Consider the following 17,828-nt stretch of genomic DNA (forward strand, 5'->3'; position numbering starts at 1 on the left):
TGATTGTTACCGAATATGCTTGTATACTCGCGAAAGATACAATTAAAATTTGTTTATTATAATGAATAATAATTTAAATAATATCTCTTTCAAACTGTTTAGATCCAATTTTCACATTTAAATCCACTTATAGTTATATATATAAAATTTATTCTTTTTATTCATCGGTAAATTAAAAAGATGTTATTTGTTATGTGCACACATGAATGTTTATTGCTCGTTTTCAAACTTATCTCTACGGAGATATTGAATATTGAGAATATCGAATATTGAAAAAAAACTAAAACTCATCCCACTATGCGCCAGCATGCCTCTTATTAAGGACAGAGATTCCGTTCTCTCACTGATTTAATTTCCGGTTTAAATACCAACCGTCATCTAATCTCATTTATTTATTTATTTATTTATTTTGGAAAAAAATATCCGTCGCATTTGATGCGCTTTCGTAATTCCTTTATCCCTAAAAACTTCGTAAAAATTTCCGTAAAAAATTAATAAGAACGAGCGATAATAATCGATATATGGATATTTGTCGCCTTTCGACATTTTGGATTTTTCTTTCTCGAATGAGAGAGAAGCTTTCTCCCTTGTTTCGGACGATAAGCGGGGAACATACACGCGCAGCGAACAGCATGCGCGTCAAATTTCTGCACGGATACGCGAGTGGATGCGAATGCGAGTTGAGTACCCCTTTGTTACGTGCGACAATGAATATCGTTCGTGTCAGGTGTGTCAAATCGCCGCATATAGATGCGAATCGCTGCGACAACCACGTGGCTGTTATTTCTCCGGCCTGTATGAGCGATGATTAGACGTGGAATAGAAACAATAAGCGCATAAGTTATACGGCTCTTTCTGTCAGTATTCGTCGAAACACGTGCCGCGATAGGCGACGTTGTTTCGAGATTGGTCGTATTGTTCTCTTCCCGCATATTAAAATTGTCTCGGTTATTCCACGAATTGACACAGAAAGTCGACACGAAAATGCATTTTTCGCGAGATATAATTAATAAACGCGGGATACGACGATCGTAAGGACGATCTTGGCCCGGCTATCGTGAAGCTTCAGCGGGATACGAGGAAAATCCTACGTGCGATGTCTGAGGATGTTGTGATATAATACTGGAATCGATATTTCCCTTTTAATACGGGGTATCTTTGACCGTTAAAAAATTCTGTCACTATAATATCTTGATACTAGCTATTTCCTTGATTTTTATATTTCCTTTGATTAAAATTTTTTTTTAATTTCGATACGGCAGCATCGGCATTGATATTTTTGTTCCCATACTGGTGTCACAAATAATATATCGATTCGCTTTTGATGAGATACCCATTTTAATTTTGGTATCGATATTTTCATGATATCGCAACATCCCTAACGATGCAATTCTATCATTAAAGAAGTTGTTGAACGAAAGGGATGGGTGAGAACAAGAGGGACACCAGCAATATGCCGTATCCACAATGGACCACCGCGAAATCCTGGCAACCTGTCGCGATTAACGTTCAGTAAGTCGACTGTTTCTCAACGAATGTCACACTGAATATCTTCCCGTCATCTTCATTCACCGTTATATCAGCGTATTCTGTATTTCTCACAACACGAATAAACGAGGGAATTTTTTAAGTTGATATTAACAAGAGATTTATGTGCGTTTCGACACAGCGATAACTGAGCGCAGTATTTAATCCGCGTGCTTTTGTCTAACGTTAATTGAGAGGACGATTCGGACCGATCGAGCCCACCTCCCTAACGAGCACTCCGTATGATAAAAATCGATTTATTAATAGTATTTTCAAATAAACGCCTTTTCCAACAGGAACGGCCGAGTGCAAACACTTTAATTTGATGACGAAGTGTTCTCTGGAAATAATGGCAATTCGCGGGATTCGTGCTAGAATTAGCAGTGACCAATATTTCTTCTTCTTGTTACGCGATTGATATGAACGTCGATTGCATAACCATGTATGCGTTCTCGCGTCTCTTTCAATCTCATCATCGTTATGCGAATTTTTTCGTATTTCGTATTCAGGTTTTTTAAAGAGATGAATAGAAATTTGTAAAATTTTCAAGATAGAAGCTTCATAACCGGTCCGCGAAATCCAATCGATACGAAAAAGCACTGGTTTCATTGTTGCAAACAATCGCAATTATCTCTCTGAAACTCCGTCGCATGTCTTTTTTTCTCCCTTTCTTTTTTCTAATCGTCGTTTAACTTTTATCCCAAAGGCCGAGCTGGTCGATCGGCGGGGTGTGACGTCAGTCTAATTATTTAAACGATTGTATCTCGACCATGCGAGCACTTCATGCTTATTTTCGCTGTATTGCTTCGTGAAAAATAGATGAATAGCGTTTGCACCGGCTGATACCGCGCTACTGCGACTTTGCTTCGCTCTTCGTATTGCGCCGATGCAATATTCTCCGGGGGTAATTCAGAGCGAAGGGTGTTTTCTTCCGAATCTCGCAATATCTGAACGTAACACTTTGCGATATTCGAGTAACATAAATGTAAACGACAAGGGGAAAGTTTCGGCTAAACTTGCAACTTCTTCGCGCGAAAACTTTGAGGCACTCCTTGCATCGCGTGCACTTTTGCGAATGTCAAAATTATGAGTGTCATGTAGCGCTCGAACTAATAACTGACGACCGTAGCGGCTGGAGCGCTTTTAGAAGATGAAATCCATAATCCTCCGGAAATAAATTCTTCGGGATTTTGCGAAATTTCGAGAAGAGAAAATGAGAGAGAGGAAAAGGCGGTCATTACCTCGTGCGGCTCTTCGTAGCTCGCAAGACAATCCTAGTAGCAAAATTCATTGGCGATACATCGGCCCGATATTGATTACATCGGCATTTATCGGGGGGTACATTAGGAAGGAATGTTACCCCAATATAAAGCCAGCCAGACAGCCGAACCTACAGAGGCAGATTTTGCACAGTGTTTGCTATAAATTTTGTCGACAGTTCGGTGGAAGAAATATAATAGGATTTGCTAGCAGAGCATAATAATGTATCAATCTGAAATTATCATGTTCTATTGACGAATTCTTTTATAATTCCGCCAGAAAGCTGTTGACAACATTTATAACAGGTACTACATAAAATCTGCTTTCGCAGGTTTGGCTGGCTTTATTTATTTTTACATATTGGGCAACATTCATTCAATGCACCTCCCAATGAACGCCAATATCGCCAATATCGCCAATGAATGCTACTCGAGAGTGTAACGAATAATCCGGGGGGTGGGGGAGGGGGGCGGGGAGAATAAGGCGAGTCTCTCGCGAATTTGCGAAAATCGCGTACTCACTTTGTCGTAGAACAGCAATCGCCGGATTCACACAACTCTCCACCACCGTGCATTGCGTTGACGTCAGATTCTCCTCTTCGCGGGTGGCGCTCTCTCCCTCTCTCCGCGCGGGAGGCGCGCGCGATCCCCTCGTCATCGAGGACGGGGCCTCCAGCGGAGCAGCCAGGAGTTTCCACTGGTTGCCCGAAGTGGACGTTTATTGAGTCCCCCCGATATTTGTAAAGCGCCTGCCGCCCTCGCCACCTCGCCGTCGCGCCGATAAAACTCTGAAATAACGAGTTCTATCTTCTGTCCACCATGCGATCGTGTACCGTGCACACCGTCAACCGCAGCGCGCCTCTCGCAAGGTGCGTTGTTTCCCAGCGAGTGTCAGAACGGAAGATTAAAATCTCAGAGCCGTGAGAGAGAGAAAGAGAGAGAAAGAGAGAGAGAGAGAGAGAAAGAGATCTAAAACGGGAAGCGTTTCCTCGTTCGGTCGGCCCGCCTGCGAACGCAATCGCAGTCCGCGAATTAGGAGGAACTTCAATCAATTTCGCAAGACGCAATCATTTGTCATTATCGCTCGCGATCACCGTCCACTACCCTTTCGAGACAAATCCGGCCGATTTTTCGAGTGTCGATCACGGTTTGAATTTCGCCCGGGCAATCGACGGAATGAAACGCGCGCGGGTAGATAGGGAAGGTCTCCGAGCAGCGAGAATCACGAGAAAGTAAGAGAATCCATCCTTTTCGCAGATCGCCCAAGAGCAACCTGCGCAGGATCGATCCCATGAAGACCGACCTGGTGGTGCCCGAGAGTAAGTTTCGACTGATTTTTATCGAGAGATCGCCCGTGGTTAGCGAAGCCTTCATTCGTGTGTGACTTCGTTCGTGTTTTAAGGGTCGCCACGATTTTCAGTGTCGGCGCCCGTCGTCCCCTCCTCGGACACTTTCGACCCCTCCACCGACAGCCTGCACTCGGCCATGAGGCCGATCATCATGCTGGCCCAATGCTTCTCCATGCTTCCCGTGTGCGGTGTCACTAAGCCGGATGCCTCGTATCTTCGGTAGTGAGCTTCGCTAATGCATCGAGTTTGATAAATTCGTAGGGATTTTTACGAGTAACTCAAAGTCGAGTTTATCCCCAGTCGGGCAAAGTTGTTGCTTTCTCGATCTTTTCTCGATATCTTTCGTCCCGGAAAAACGGGGTCGATACATCGCATAAAGTTATGCTCTGCTATGAAAAAAAGTATCGGCCTTAAATCCTTCGTGAAAATCTCTACGAACTGAAACAAATCAGTGGAATAATAATAATCGAGTCCATCTTCAAGGTGGTGCATCATAATTACCATCCTCGTCGGTCGCCGAAAAAATATTTTATTCCCGAATATCTCTCTCTCTCTCTTTCTCTCTCTCTCTCTCTCTCTCTGAGAAACTAATTAGACTGACGCAAAGCGTAATTGGATAAAGAATATAACCGGATAAACCGCCCGATGACCGATAATTACGTAATTAACGATTTACCTCACGCACGTGCGATTTTAGGAATCTCATTAAAAGCGATGCGGCGTCCACCGAGTTGGATTTACGTCACTCGCAAAGTTAATGCTTCAATCGACAAGTCCGGCGCAGCGTTGATCGATTTGTCGAAATAAGAGAGAAGCTCGAGGCAGTCGAATCGAAATATTTAATCTTTCTGATCCTCTGGGAGGATCGAGAAAGAAGGATCGGACTGGCGACTGCACTTCGATCGGTGAACCGCGCAGATCTCATGAGCGCTAATAAGAGTCGAAATTTTAGTTCTACATTAAGTCTACTTGGTTGTATATTGAGGTCCCTAAACTCACTTTTATCGATAAAAGTACCTTAAATGTGGCTTCTCAGCCACATCAAGTAGGTATCATAAGCCACTTGTCAGCGATCGATAAAAAATGAGTTCAGAATAGAGACCATTTGTCCCTTCTCATCTCTTTTTTATCAGATCTTCTATTGCGCTCCCTTTGATGCGATAAATGGAAAGTTATTTCCGTATCTCCACTTGAAGACTTAATGTAGAATTTAAAATTTCCCCCCAGGCGATCTGAAATTTCCCTCCTAGCATCAAAGAAGTCCTATTAATACTCCTTTGATGCTACCAATGGAACGTTATTTCCGTTTGTTCTTTACGTAATATAGAACTAACGAAATTTTTGACCCAGAAAATTTTCTGCAGATTCACATGGCGCAGCCTGAAGATCCTCTACTCAGGGGTCATTTTCCTGGGCGTATTCATGTTGACGGTCTTCAACGTTCTGTGGATGTTCACCACTGGGGTGAACTCCAGCAGAATGAGTAAGTTCCTTGGGAGGGAAGGCTGGACCACGTTGCGTTTTGAAGCTATCTTCACACATCGAAGTCAATTGTAACGCGATCATAATCCGGTCCTGATTTACAGCGACTTTCGCCTTCTACGCCACCACCCTGGTGACCGCGGTTCTGTTCGTGCAGCTCGCGAGACAATGGCCCTGCCTGGCTCTTACCTGGGAGAAACTGGAACGCGAATTCACTTCCCGACACAGGAGGGTCTCGAGAACCACTTTGGCGACTCGCTTTAAAATCGTGACCACCGTTGTCATGTTGCTCGCGTCAGGTGGGTGCCGTTTCGGTGATAAGTTCACGCGATCGCGCGAACATTTCTCTACACTGGGAGAAAGAAATTAAAATTTGACGAAATAAATGTTTCTCTGTGAAATTTTCTACGATATTTATCGGATCAGGAACAAATTTGACTGTGTGACGACGGGATGCATATTCCTGTGAAATATATGTAAATTTTCTCATCAATTGGTTTATTCTTCCTAAGAATAACATTTTATTGCACCGTACTTAAATAAACGTTTATTTCTGTGAAATAAATCTGACATTTCGCAGATAAATTTTCAAGTCCTTTTTCACAGTGTAGTCTCTCAATGAAGCTATTTTTACGACTCGCTGGGGTAAAAAAAAAAGTATCTTACGACGATTCGTTGAAATAAAATAAAATTGTAGTAGGTGAGATTATGGAATTATGGTATTCATTACTGCGTCTTTGACTTTTTCCATTATTTCCATACAGTGGAACACGTCTTCGCCATTCTGTCCACGTACAGCAGCGCGATAGAGTGCGCGACGTCTCGTGGGTACACGGACATTATCGGTACTTATTTCCAGGCGCAATTTCCGCAGGTAATACACACATCGAGTGCATGTACACTCAGAAAGATACACGTTGCATTCAAACAAATGTTACTTGTCTCAAGTATTTCATGAGTACACATACATCCGCAAATATATCATAAATTCAACATCAAGCGTCAAATTGATTCAAAATATATTTTGAATTCTAGTATGAGTTTAATACTTCGTTCAAGAATATCAAATTAAAACAAACCTCGGTTTGCTCATTCAAATTAACCGAATTTAATTTTTCTTCGATAAAAATATGATATTCTTGAAAGGAGAATAAATTCTTCTTTTGAGTATGTTATAACGAACCTTCCTGAAATTTGTAATGAATACATTTTAAAACTATTATCAAGAAAACATTCCTCGTTGAAGATAAGTTTTATTTATAAAAGAAGGAAAGCAAATTGATCAGTTGCTTCTCTTAGCAATAGAATGATATTTTCCTTTGTTTAGAATTCCTTCGTTTAGTTTTTCGTTGAACTTTGAAAAAAGTTGATCTAAAACTAACTTGAAGTTAATCGATTATTTTAAACACACATACACACAACGAAAAATGCATCATCGATCGTTCGTTCTCTCGTGCAGGTATTCTCCATGATATCATACAGTCTCTGGAAAGGAATTCTGATGGACATTGTAAATGTTCTCAGTACATTCTCGTGGAATTTCGTCGATCTGTTTCTCATTCTCATCAGCATCGCTCTGGTGGATCAGTTCAAGCAATTGAACAGCCGCCTGAACTCGATAAGGGGAAAGGTAAGGGTATACCGTATCGTAAGCGATCCGTTAAAAGCGCCGTCTCGCCTCCTTTCTGCTCCGGGATCATTAATATTTGTCACATCCCGCACATTCGAGATTCTATATATATTCGAATAATTATTAATTAGTCTAAAGAACGGAGTGTATATTTACTCGGGAGAAAGATCGAACCAGATTCGCCGTGAGAGATCTCCCAAGTCGTACATGCTATAATGCATTATTAACCACAGGGTGTCTCAAAATTACTTTTCATCCGCGAATTAATATTCGATCGAGTTGACATTTAAGAAATATTCAAACGATATACGTCGGAAGTGTCGGAGAATTCGAGGCGAACGAAAGGCGATTCGTTCAGGACACCCTGCGGACATATATATCGGCTCCTCCAAGCCGAATTTTTCATGACGACTTGTAACCTTTGCTCTTACTAACAATACATCGCCGTTAGCACAATTTCCTTGTTAAGGCGATGCCGGAATGGTGGTGGGCCGAGGCTAGGAACGACTACAATCACCTGGCGACCTTAACGCGCAAAGTGGACTCCCAAATCTCGAGCATCGTTCTCCTGTCCTTCGCCACCAACCTGTATTTCATCTGCATTCAGCTGCTGTTCTCCTTCAAGTATATATATTTCACGCACGTGACAATATACTATGAAAGCATTCCTGCTTTCACTCGATTTAACCGCGATACTCGATCTTACGCCATCGTCCCGGCCGTTTTAACTTTCTCGCGTTATTTCCTGTTAAAGAAAACACATTGATATCGTCCGTTCGAGTGAAAACGTTCGAATAAAGAAAAAAAAAAAAATTCATATTTCCTCTTCCGGCAGGCACGCGTAGATCTTACAAATTGCTTGACGTGAAATCTCGTTGCTTTTCTTCTTTTCCAAAAAAATGATTTCGATTTCCTTTCTTTCTTCATTTACGTAAAAGACGCGATTTCTTTAAACACACGTAGAAATTCTGTTAGAAATCGTCTTGAGAATGTAATATTGTCCAGTTGTATTTTCATTTGTGTTTTCAAATCCCGCTGTCGCTTTTGCGCTGGTGTTAATTTCGCCCGAGCGCAAGGCAATTTCGGATGAAAAACGAAACATGAGAGTTTCCGAGAAACATTTATGTAAAGATGTGCACGTAATTTGTCAAAACAGTCCGAAACGCGGCGTCGTGCGGACGATCTATTTTTGCTTCTCTTTCGGCTTCCTGCTGGCGAGGACAACGGCGGTGTCCTTGTATGCGGCTTCCGTTCACGACGAGTCACTCTTACCGGCGCCGATCTTGTACAGCATCTCCAGTTCTAGTTACGGAAACGAGGTTCGTTGCTTACATACTACCTTCATTATATCTCCGATCTTGAGACATACACATAACCGACCCACGATCGTTAGATGGCAACGCGTAATATTCTCCGTTAAAAATTCTTGCCGGAGCCGCTTCTTATTGACTCTCCGTTAGCCGCAATATTTTTCACCCATGAATGCTCGCAACATGCATCTCACGGATGCACTAATTTTTCCATTATTTTCCTCTTTTTCTTCTTGAAACATTTTCTTTGTTTCACTGGCACTTGGCTAATAGACCTTAGGCATTGAAGTACATAGAAAACAGTGGAGAATGGAAAAAACAAAAAAGAAACATTGACAAGGATGAGTTCGGCCATGAGGCCGTAGAGCAATCGACGATACGTTGCAGCCTGAACGTGTCTATCTATTGGATGTTGCGACTAACGGAGGATTAGTAGAAAGTGAATTTTTTCTCCAACGAGAAAGCTGCTCTCGTTTAATTGATGAAAGATTACGGGAGCGTAAATGTGTCGGTTATGAGAGAAAATAATAGTGTATTTCTTAAACGCTTGATCCCGTGATCGTTCCTTCGCTCTCACGTAAACTTGCACGTAACGTTCCGCAGGTCTCGAGATTCTTGACGCAAGTAACGACGGATAATATAAGTTTAACGGGGATGAAGTTTTTCTCCGTGACGAGAAGCCTCGTGTTAACCGTAAGTACGTGAGGCGAGTGCGCTTCGATGAAGTTAAATATAGCCTGTGCGGAAAATCGTTCGGCTCTCGTGTCCACGCGGTACAAAATTTCGTGTTAAATTCAACGTATTTCACATATCCCAGATAATCCACCAAAATTTTTGTTTACTACTTTGTTGACTATTTCATTTAACACAAAGAATATGTAGAAAAGTAACACAAATATCATAACAAAAGATTAACTCAAATTTAATATCCACAACATGTTAATTGACACTGAAATATAAAATGTGTTATTTTAATATTTACACATGTTTAATATCGATTCACGACACAAAATTTTGAGATAACATGAACACGATAAATAAAACTAACACATACGTTAAAATTGTCATACAAAAATTTTTTCAACAAGGGACGATCTTAACACAAGTACAAAATGTTTCTACTATGCGGTAATCGCTTATATTTCCTCGTTTAAAAAATCTCTTTATCCTCTTTATATCTTGTCGGCGTTATAATTTCCATTGTTATGTTATCTTCAGCAGAAAGATTTGAAAAATACGCTTGCCGTTCGAACTGATTCAGTCAGAGAACAAAGAATACGTGAAAACTTTTGCCGTCGTCGCGCGATAATTTGGATCAAGCTCAGGCAACAATTGTGTATAACATTGTTTAATATTTCCCGATTGCTAATGACGATCTAGGTCGCTGGAACCATCGTGACTTACGAACTGGTTCTGGTACAGTTCAATTCCGTCCAGCAAGTGGACCAGACGAACAATACGAACGTTTGCGAGGTGAGGTAGAGAGAGAGAGAGAGAGAAACCGCTTGCGAGAAGGCTTTTGAAAGGACCTCAAACGTCTTGCGCCCCCGCTTCTCTGCATCTGCAAATCACGAGTCTTGAAGAATGCCACGCAATATTTCATGGTACCTTGTATATAAAGTACGATCACCATCACACACACCGCTCTCTTTCGCACATAGAGAAGAAGGTTTCTTTAGGTTTAGTATTAATTTGACTAAAATTTGTTTCATAGAAACACAACATGTACTTGTACGAAATATTATTTGTTTGAGTAAAATGTTATCGTCTCATTCAAGAAAACTTTATCATTTGACAGAAAGAACACTATTATTTGAAATGATATCTTTTAACCGAATAAAATATTATTTCGTTACAGTAAATACGTAAAATGAAGGAAATTATTTCTTCGTAAGAAAATTATCTTTCACGTTTCAAACAATTTTTTTTATTTAAGATAAAGATACATATTCGTTGAAAAGTCGATAACAATTGTACTTATTAATTGAAACATTATTTTTCTTTGGAGCATGCCGATGATGAAATTCGTTTGGATGCGATAAAATTGATTAAATTTGAAGAAATCTTTTTCTCAGTATGCACTCACACTCTTCGCACAGTTCTGTATTTATCGATTTATTTGTTCGCTCACACATTTGATCAGGATGATTCATTTTTCACCGGACGCGCTTTCACGTTCAACCCGGCCGATTTCGGCCATAATTTTGGATTAATTTGCCTCTGTGTCACGTGTTTCATGCAGCAATTCTCGGTTTTAAGAAATTTTACGCTCCGTCTTTGTCTCTCTCTCTCTCTCTCTCTCTCTCTGTACATACGATATTTATTTCTGTCTCGTTCGCGAACTGTTGTAACACAACTCCGGAATGTCCACTTTCGAATTCACCGATTCGTTTGGTTTATTGTTTCACGTCACACGTTTGACTCAACTGACTGCACATAACCATACAAAATATATGTACCATACATGATAAAGCGATATCTCGAATAAATTATAAAACGCACCACGTTACGACATTGTAATGTGATCGTAACTTTCCGGCCACCTTCAGCTGCAACCAATATTGCGAAAGTTTTATATTTTACGAAATACACCTCGTATCTCTCTGTCTCGCCGCGGAATCTCGCGATTCTCACACCCGTACGTAAACGACGAATGTGCCTTTTCCACTTTATCGTACGCGTTTTTAGGACTACCTGCACCTAACACACTTCATCGACCTACCAGATAAGGAAAAGCCCGCTGTTAATGGCCTCATTTGTATTTTTGCAAACCTCCGCTTACGATAGTTATATAAAACTTCCCGTTGGATTATGTAAACTACCATCTCCTATTTTATCACGCTTCTTCCAGCAATTTTTCTGCAATCTTGCAATCGAGCTCTCGCCGTCATAAATAAGATTTCCCGGTGTTTCTCTCTCTCGCGCGCATTAATACGCATAATCTCCATTTTTATTTCCACGCGAGAGCGCACCGCATCCGGGCTCCTATTTCCGATCTCACGATTTCATTTTTTAATTTACTTTTTGTTGTAGTTCTAGTTTCCGTTAAAACTAAGCGAAGGTATGTTTCTGGATCGAAAGAGCCTTGAGGGATGCGTTTCAATGGAACTTAACGATCGTATTACGCACAGGATAACGCACACTTAGACGTACGTCTACGACGGCGGAGAACACGCTGTCGTTCGCAGGAGTGAACTACGAAGGGTACCACACATAAGTGTACTTTGTAAGGTGTCTCTCGATGTGTTGTACAAAGTCTATCGTAACTTGTGTGCAATTATTCTCATCCGCTTATGACGTACGTCGCGTCCCAACGATTTTGTGAACGAGACAAGCAGGAGGGGAATTTTAACATAAAACCACGTACTCCAACGATGTTATTTATTAGAAAAATGTCCTGTACGAAGTATTAATCGAAAATATATTTACGCAGAAATAATCACGGGATAAAAAGATCCCGTCGTAAAACCCGAAGTGCATTTATTTGTGAGCATATATGAATGATGAAAATGCGCGGACTAGCCTATTGCATTTATTGAGATACTCGAAATAGCCGGAAGTTTGCTATTTTTAATAAATAAAACACATGAAGAATTGCAAAATAATTAGCGATTGGCAATCGATAAGAGATACATATTCTTCATACGGCTTCAATCTTCAGTGTATAACGTTATTTTATTCGTACATTATTTATAAATGTTTCATCAATTTTTATCGATACGTGTATATTTTTACATGATTTCACTTATGTCCGAATTATTTTGCTTTATTTTAGTCTCGTCCCTTTGGTAAATTATTAAATATACAAATATTTACGTTATTTCTTATAATTCGAGATAACAGTTCTCTTATTGTTCTAGTTTAGACAGTTTATTTCGTTCCGACGGAATGTTTAACTGTTGTTGTGCAATCACTTGTTCATGGAGACGTTGAACTGCAGCAGCACGACTTCGTACGTTACAATTGCACCGGCCACCTGCAAGTAAACTTTTTGTCGGTTTAAGTGTCGACAATGGCTTTCGTGCAAATAACAATATCGAGATATCGCGCGAACACAGACGCGATAACGTAAGCTGCTGCGAAAGAACGCGGCTTGTCACGATCGCGCCCTCATCGCGTCGTACGGAAAACAGTCGAGAACACAATCGGAAATCGGGAATCGAGTTCTTACCGCTAACATGAAATTCCGCGTGATGGAGAAGAAGCGCATCCCCGTGAGAGCGACATCGTCGGTGGTGAGTTGCTGCATCAGCCTCTCGGTCTACAAATAGTTAACGCGCGGATTTTCTCCCCGTTAAGCGTAGTCCGAAGTAACGTAAGTAATTCTTTGCGATTTAAAAAAAAAAAGAAAAAGAACAAGCACAACGGTTTTGGGAATGTACGACGCGGATTTTCTCGCGTTAAATTTTTACCTCTACGTTGTAGGTGGAGGACGAGCAGGTGTACAGTGCCGGCAGTGCCACCTTGCTTTGATCGTTGATCCTGGAGGTGAGCAGAGTGACGACCACCGTCCTGCCGATGAGGAACGCGAATGACCCGAAGAAGTAAATATCGCTGAGAAGGCTGCTGTCGCTCGGCTGACTGCAAGGAGGCGAACGAAACGAAATAGAGACCGACGTTCGCAGTTTTTCGATTTATCTGTTGTTAAATAAATCCACAAAAGGATCCACAAAAATCACGCACATATACGTTGTTGTTAGAGATGACGATCCTATACGAAAATTGATAGAAATAATAACAATAATAATGTTAAAAAATGAAATTTGATTAAAAAAAATATACATATAATAATGATGTAAAATTTTAATGGTATCGTTAAAATAAAATTGAGACGGTTTGCTCAAAGAAGGGAGATGTCTTTTGTAAATTTTTATTTCATTCGTGTTATAAATGTAATATTCGCAAAGTGAGGGCGCAGTAATCCGTTGACAATTGCAGTTCGCGTTACGTCTAGCTGTTAACGGTAATGTATGACTGCACTATTTCATTTACGACTCAAGACACTTACGATAAGCCGTTGAGTAGTTGCAGGCAGATGAAGTAGAGATTATTGGCGAACGACAGAAGGATTATGGCCGCGATATCGGCATCCACCTTTTTCACCATACAGGAAAGAGCGGCGTAATCCTCGCGAAATCCAGTCCAGTCTATCGTTCGATGCTTCGACACGGAAGTCGTGACTTGCTTGTTCAACGTTTTGTATCTCTCAGCCAGGCCGGTGGATATCTGAAAACTCCGGCCGAAAGAACTATCAGACTTGATTACCGAGAACTCGATTATCGAGAAAATTCAACAAAAGAAAAAAAGAAAAGAAACGAGAATGGCACGGGAAATAATGCGCGAAGCTCTGTTGTTTCTTTATTACCAGCATAATGAAGAGATCGGTGAAGTTCCACGTGAAAGTCGCCAGTTTGCTGACGATGAAGATGAAGATACCGAGCGCGAAGTTGTACGTCACTGAAAATAACGAAGTAATTTCAAAGAGGTTTTTCCAAAGTACGTATCCGAGATAATTGCAGACCCCATCCGAGAGGCAATTTGATAAATTAGTTAATTAAATTAATTAATTAAATTGCAGCGTTCCCTGTTACACGTAGACATTACGTTCGCGTGATCTTCGAGTACTGTCGTTCACAGACGACGAGATAACAAATTAATTAATTTGCGGTCACCGTATTTTTCGCGCCAAAGAGTCAAATTAAACGACTGAATTTCATTGACTTGCCGTCGGGTCTCTTCTTTCAAATTAACGACGACCTTCGAGAAATTAATGCGCGCGCGCATGTGACTCACGTGTTTCCAAAATAAACGCGTGGGAGTTGGCGCAGTATATCTTCAGGAAATTTTGAAACGTCGAGTTCGAAGTGCCGTTCCAGTCATGCTTCTCGGAGTTCACTGCTATGCTCAGGACGTGCTCGATCAGAGCTAAGAACAGAACGGTGGCGCTCAACGTGTAAAACTTCCAGCGAAGCTTCGGCCGCTCCGTTTTATCACTGCAAAACGAGAGAGATGATCTTCGTGAATTGATGCAAAATTAATCGACTCTGATCGTGACTTCCATGCAAATTTTCATCAAGAGACATTCGATTCCTGAAAAGAGTAGAACGGCAACTTTCGCACGTCCTGTTTAAATATTTAAATGTTTAATATTTGTTTATGTCCTTCCGCGAAGATCAAAACCCACGATATAGCGAGTATTTTTTTGCACTTGGTAATGAAGAAAATTAAACTTGGTTCTTTATATCACACCGAAATAGCGATATATAATTATAACAATGACATTAAATAACAACGATCATTATATAATTCTACGTGCGCGTGTATTGTATAGTTTATACTATGTAATACTTATTTAATATAATGTATATAATATATGAAATATAATATATTCAAATATATTACGTAATATATAATACACACATACACAAAAATACATGACCAAAAACTGTATAACAGTATATTAAAAAATATAAAAAAAAATAGCTATTGCATACAAAATCGTAACTTCTATTTTCACAAATTTATTTTCGTATGAATTTCTGTATGAAATATTTTGCGGGACCTAATCTAATCTATCTCTGATTATTGATAATATTCTACATTCGAAATCAACAAGCGGCTCGTTTTCCCCTGAATGAGTGTTCAGAGAGTGTACAAAAACTCGCCAGCTCCGCCATGATAATAACGATGTCACGATTATTTTCAATTCTCATTCTAAAGTGATTTCCGCGATAGAGCAATTTCGCGATCGGCGAGGAGAGATCGGGCCTGACATTTTTTATTGCGAGCGCTCTCGTAATGTCAGCTATCATCGCGTGAAACATGTACAACCCCGGCGCGCGATCGCTATCTTCTCGGTATCTTTTAAAAGGTATCTCCGCGTGCGGGCGTACGTGTACGTCTGAACATGCAAACAACGTAAGTACGACGCAAGTGCAAACGCGATCTCAGCCCGATTAATTAGCCGCGCTGCGATTTTCGTATCTTCCGTGACGGACGCGCCTACCGACCTGTCTATGAATTCCTCCATGGTTCTCCAGTCGCGTTGAAGGGTCACCCAGCGCGGCGATAGCCAGAAAAATATAATCAAGCCTATCACACAGTTGCCGTAAAATACGGCGCCTGCCGTCGCAGCCGCGATTCCTCCTGAAATCCAAATCGTCATTTCACGCGTCAGAAAGTAAGCTCGATCGAGGATTCACGGAGAAAAGAGCGTATTGTTCGAAAACTTCACGTGCAATTCGATGCACCGATATAAATATAAATATAAATATATATTTATATATATACATACCTTTTGAATCGATATATAAAAATAAGTAAATTTTTTTTTATTGTTTATTTCCCTTTATTGTTTATGCTTCGTGTTTCGAATTGCACTTCAACACGTTCGCTGTTACGCCTCACATACACATACGCACCGATTCTCACGAGAGGTGACCGACGTCATGCATGTGTGACAGCGATAATTCCTCATTCTACATCTATGTAAACAAGTTAAATCTGTTTTATGCGCGATAAATTTACGATTCGCGGGCTTTTATAATTTTTAAGGTAATTTTGATTTTTTCACTGCAGCCCTTAAGAATCTTTTCTTGAGGCAAAAATCAAAATCATCATACAATTTTTGCAGGAGCTAGGTGGCTAGAAATTAAAATTTATTTAAGAAGGAAGATATCGTTAAAAATACGGTAAATGCATGCTTTATGCGCTATTGTGTGCGGGCAATTTCGATTTTTTTCAGTGCAACGCTTAAGAAACTTTTCTCTCGAAGTGAAAGCCAAAATCGTCTGGAAATTTTTAACGAGGGGGTCAGATGGTTATCTCTTCGCGATTATTTCTTTAAAAAAAAAAATAATAACACACTTATCTAATCCCGATCGACTTTAATCGATGTTTATAAAAACGAGCGGTTCGTACAACGACGGGAACTTGGTGCAAACGAATTCTCATGCGCCGCTGTTCTCCTTATGGCCTGATAATGGAACATCACATGTCAGTCAGGACGGGATAAGCCCATGGTGGTGGGATATGAAAGACTTGTCATGTTTACCTTGCACTTCGAATGCCGTGGAGTTAAGCGTTCTTATCATATGCAGAACCGACAGTATCGCCATGACGAGCACTATCGCCGTTATGAAGGTGGCATAGGCAGTGCGGGGCGATAGTTTGACGAATCGCAGCTTGTAAGGGGTCGGTTGAAGCAAACCCAACACCGGTAGGACCCCGAAGAATTGAGCCAGCACTAAAACAGGCGCCATCGCGCGATGAAAGCTCTCTGGATCCTGCAACAAAGAGTGCTTTTCACTGTCGACGTCGGTTTAACTTAATTAATTTTTTCCCGCGCCAAAATTCAGTTAATTAAATAATCCAGGATATTTTTAATCAAGGAAAATGTGCGTCTTCTGGACAGCGCAATTTTCTAAACGCCTTTCGAACGCCTTTTACGCGTTTCGGATATTTTAATATCGTCCGGGAGATCATTCCTCCCAGCTGCACTTTGCGCGTTCACAAAAATACTTTCTTCTCATTTTCATCAGAACGATTTGCGATGCACGAGAGAAACGCGAAGATTCTCGACGGACACTCACATTGCTGTTCGCGGACAGGGAGTGCTCGCTGAGGAAGCCGTTGCGAAAGATCGGTCGCGCGCCCCGCGAGTTCGCGGCACGCAGCTCGGTAAGTCGGCTTTCCATACGTTTCTTCTTCCTGCGCGCCAGGAGCGGCCAAATCTTCCGGCAAGTTGCTATAGAGCTCTTCCTCGAACCGGCGCTGAATATCTGCTTCGTCTTCAGCACCATGCCGTGGATTTCCTCGCTCAGGAAAGCAACCATCCCGCAACGGTGTTCCTGGGGAACACAAGCAAGGCGATCGTTTCGGGGAGGGCGACTCGCGCTGGGTATCGGAAATCTTACGCGCGAAAAACTTGTCTGCACTCTCTTTGTCGAAAGGAATGTGTAATTTCCCTCTTTTTTCTTTTTTATCAAGTTCAAGAGAGCCGGCGTGTTTTCAGCGCACCAAACGTGCCGAATAACGTTTCCCGACTTACGGAGAAGGCGCGATACGCGCCCGAACAATTAATTATCGGCGCGTTATATGGAAAGCGAGCGGGAAAAGGGTTGGTCGTTTGCCCGGCATGGCTATAAACCCGATATGTTGACGCAGGCTGTCGTCTCGCGCGTCAAGCGCAACGTCATTCATTTACACACGTCTTTTCTTCGGATGATTTCGATCGAAAATTATTAACCTGGTTATTGGCTTATATCGGACG

At 41.2% G+C, this 17,828-nt stretch overlaps 2 protein-coding genes across 10 annotated transcripts; one reads left to right on the plus strand and one right to left on the minus strand.

Annotated features, from left to right (window-relative positions):
- Positions 1-3,523: 3,523 nt before the first annotated feature.
- On the plus strand, positions 3,524-12,191 carry LOC106744731 (gustatory receptor for sugar taste 64f-like). Of its 9 annotated transcripts, none has more exons than XR_001374482.1 (12): positions 3,524-3,655; positions 4,044-4,105; positions 4,189-4,354; positions 5,500-5,618; positions 5,722-5,916; positions 6,382-6,491; positions 7,077-7,247; positions 7,699-7,871; positions 8,404-8,566; positions 9,161-9,250; positions 9,938-10,177; positions 11,591-12,191. XR_001374482.1 is itself a non-coding variant. In XM_014619727.1 (12 exons), the coding sequence occupies exons 1-12, from the start codon at positions 3,606-3,608 to the stop codon at positions 11,594-11,596; spliced, it is 1,398 nt and encodes a 465-aa protein (XP_014475213.1). In that variant the 5' UTR covers positions 3,524-3,605; the 3' UTR covers positions 11,597-12,191. The 9 variants fall into 9 exon arrangements, 7 of the variants coding, with proteins under 7 accessions (XP_014475213.1, XP_014475218.1, XP_014475212.1 ...); XR_001374483.1 differs by having other exon boundaries at positions 9,938-10,161; XM_014619727.1 differs by having other exon boundaries at positions 9,938-10,030.
- A 201-nt stretch (positions 12,192-12,392) lies between these two features.
- On the minus strand, positions 12,393-17,391 carry LOC106744663 (gustatory receptor for sugar taste 64a-like). Its single transcript, XM_014619595.1, has 9 exons — positions 17,149-17,391; positions 16,611-16,842; positions 15,568-15,703; positions 14,351-14,550; positions 13,923-14,014; positions 13,566-13,783; positions 12,970-13,138; positions 12,729-12,818; positions 12,393-12,533 (listed from the first exon to the last, which is right to left on the minus strand). Exons 1-9 carry the CDS (start codon positions 17,389-17,391, stop codon positions 12,468-12,470), a joined length of 1,446 nt encoding a protein of 481 aa, XP_014475081.1. The 3' UTR covers positions 12,393-12,467.
- Between the last annotated feature and the right edge of the window lie 437 nt (positions 17,392-17,828).

The sequence above is a fragment of the Dinoponera quadriceps genome, unplaced genomic scaffold (assembly GCF_001313825.1).
Source record: "Dinoponera quadriceps isolate SergipeBrazil2010 unplaced genomic scaffold, ASM131382v1 scaffold1352, whole genome shotgun sequence".
Classification (NCBI taxonomy): domain Eukaryota; kingdom Metazoa; phylum Arthropoda; class Insecta; order Hymenoptera; family Formicidae; genus Dinoponera; species Dinoponera quadriceps.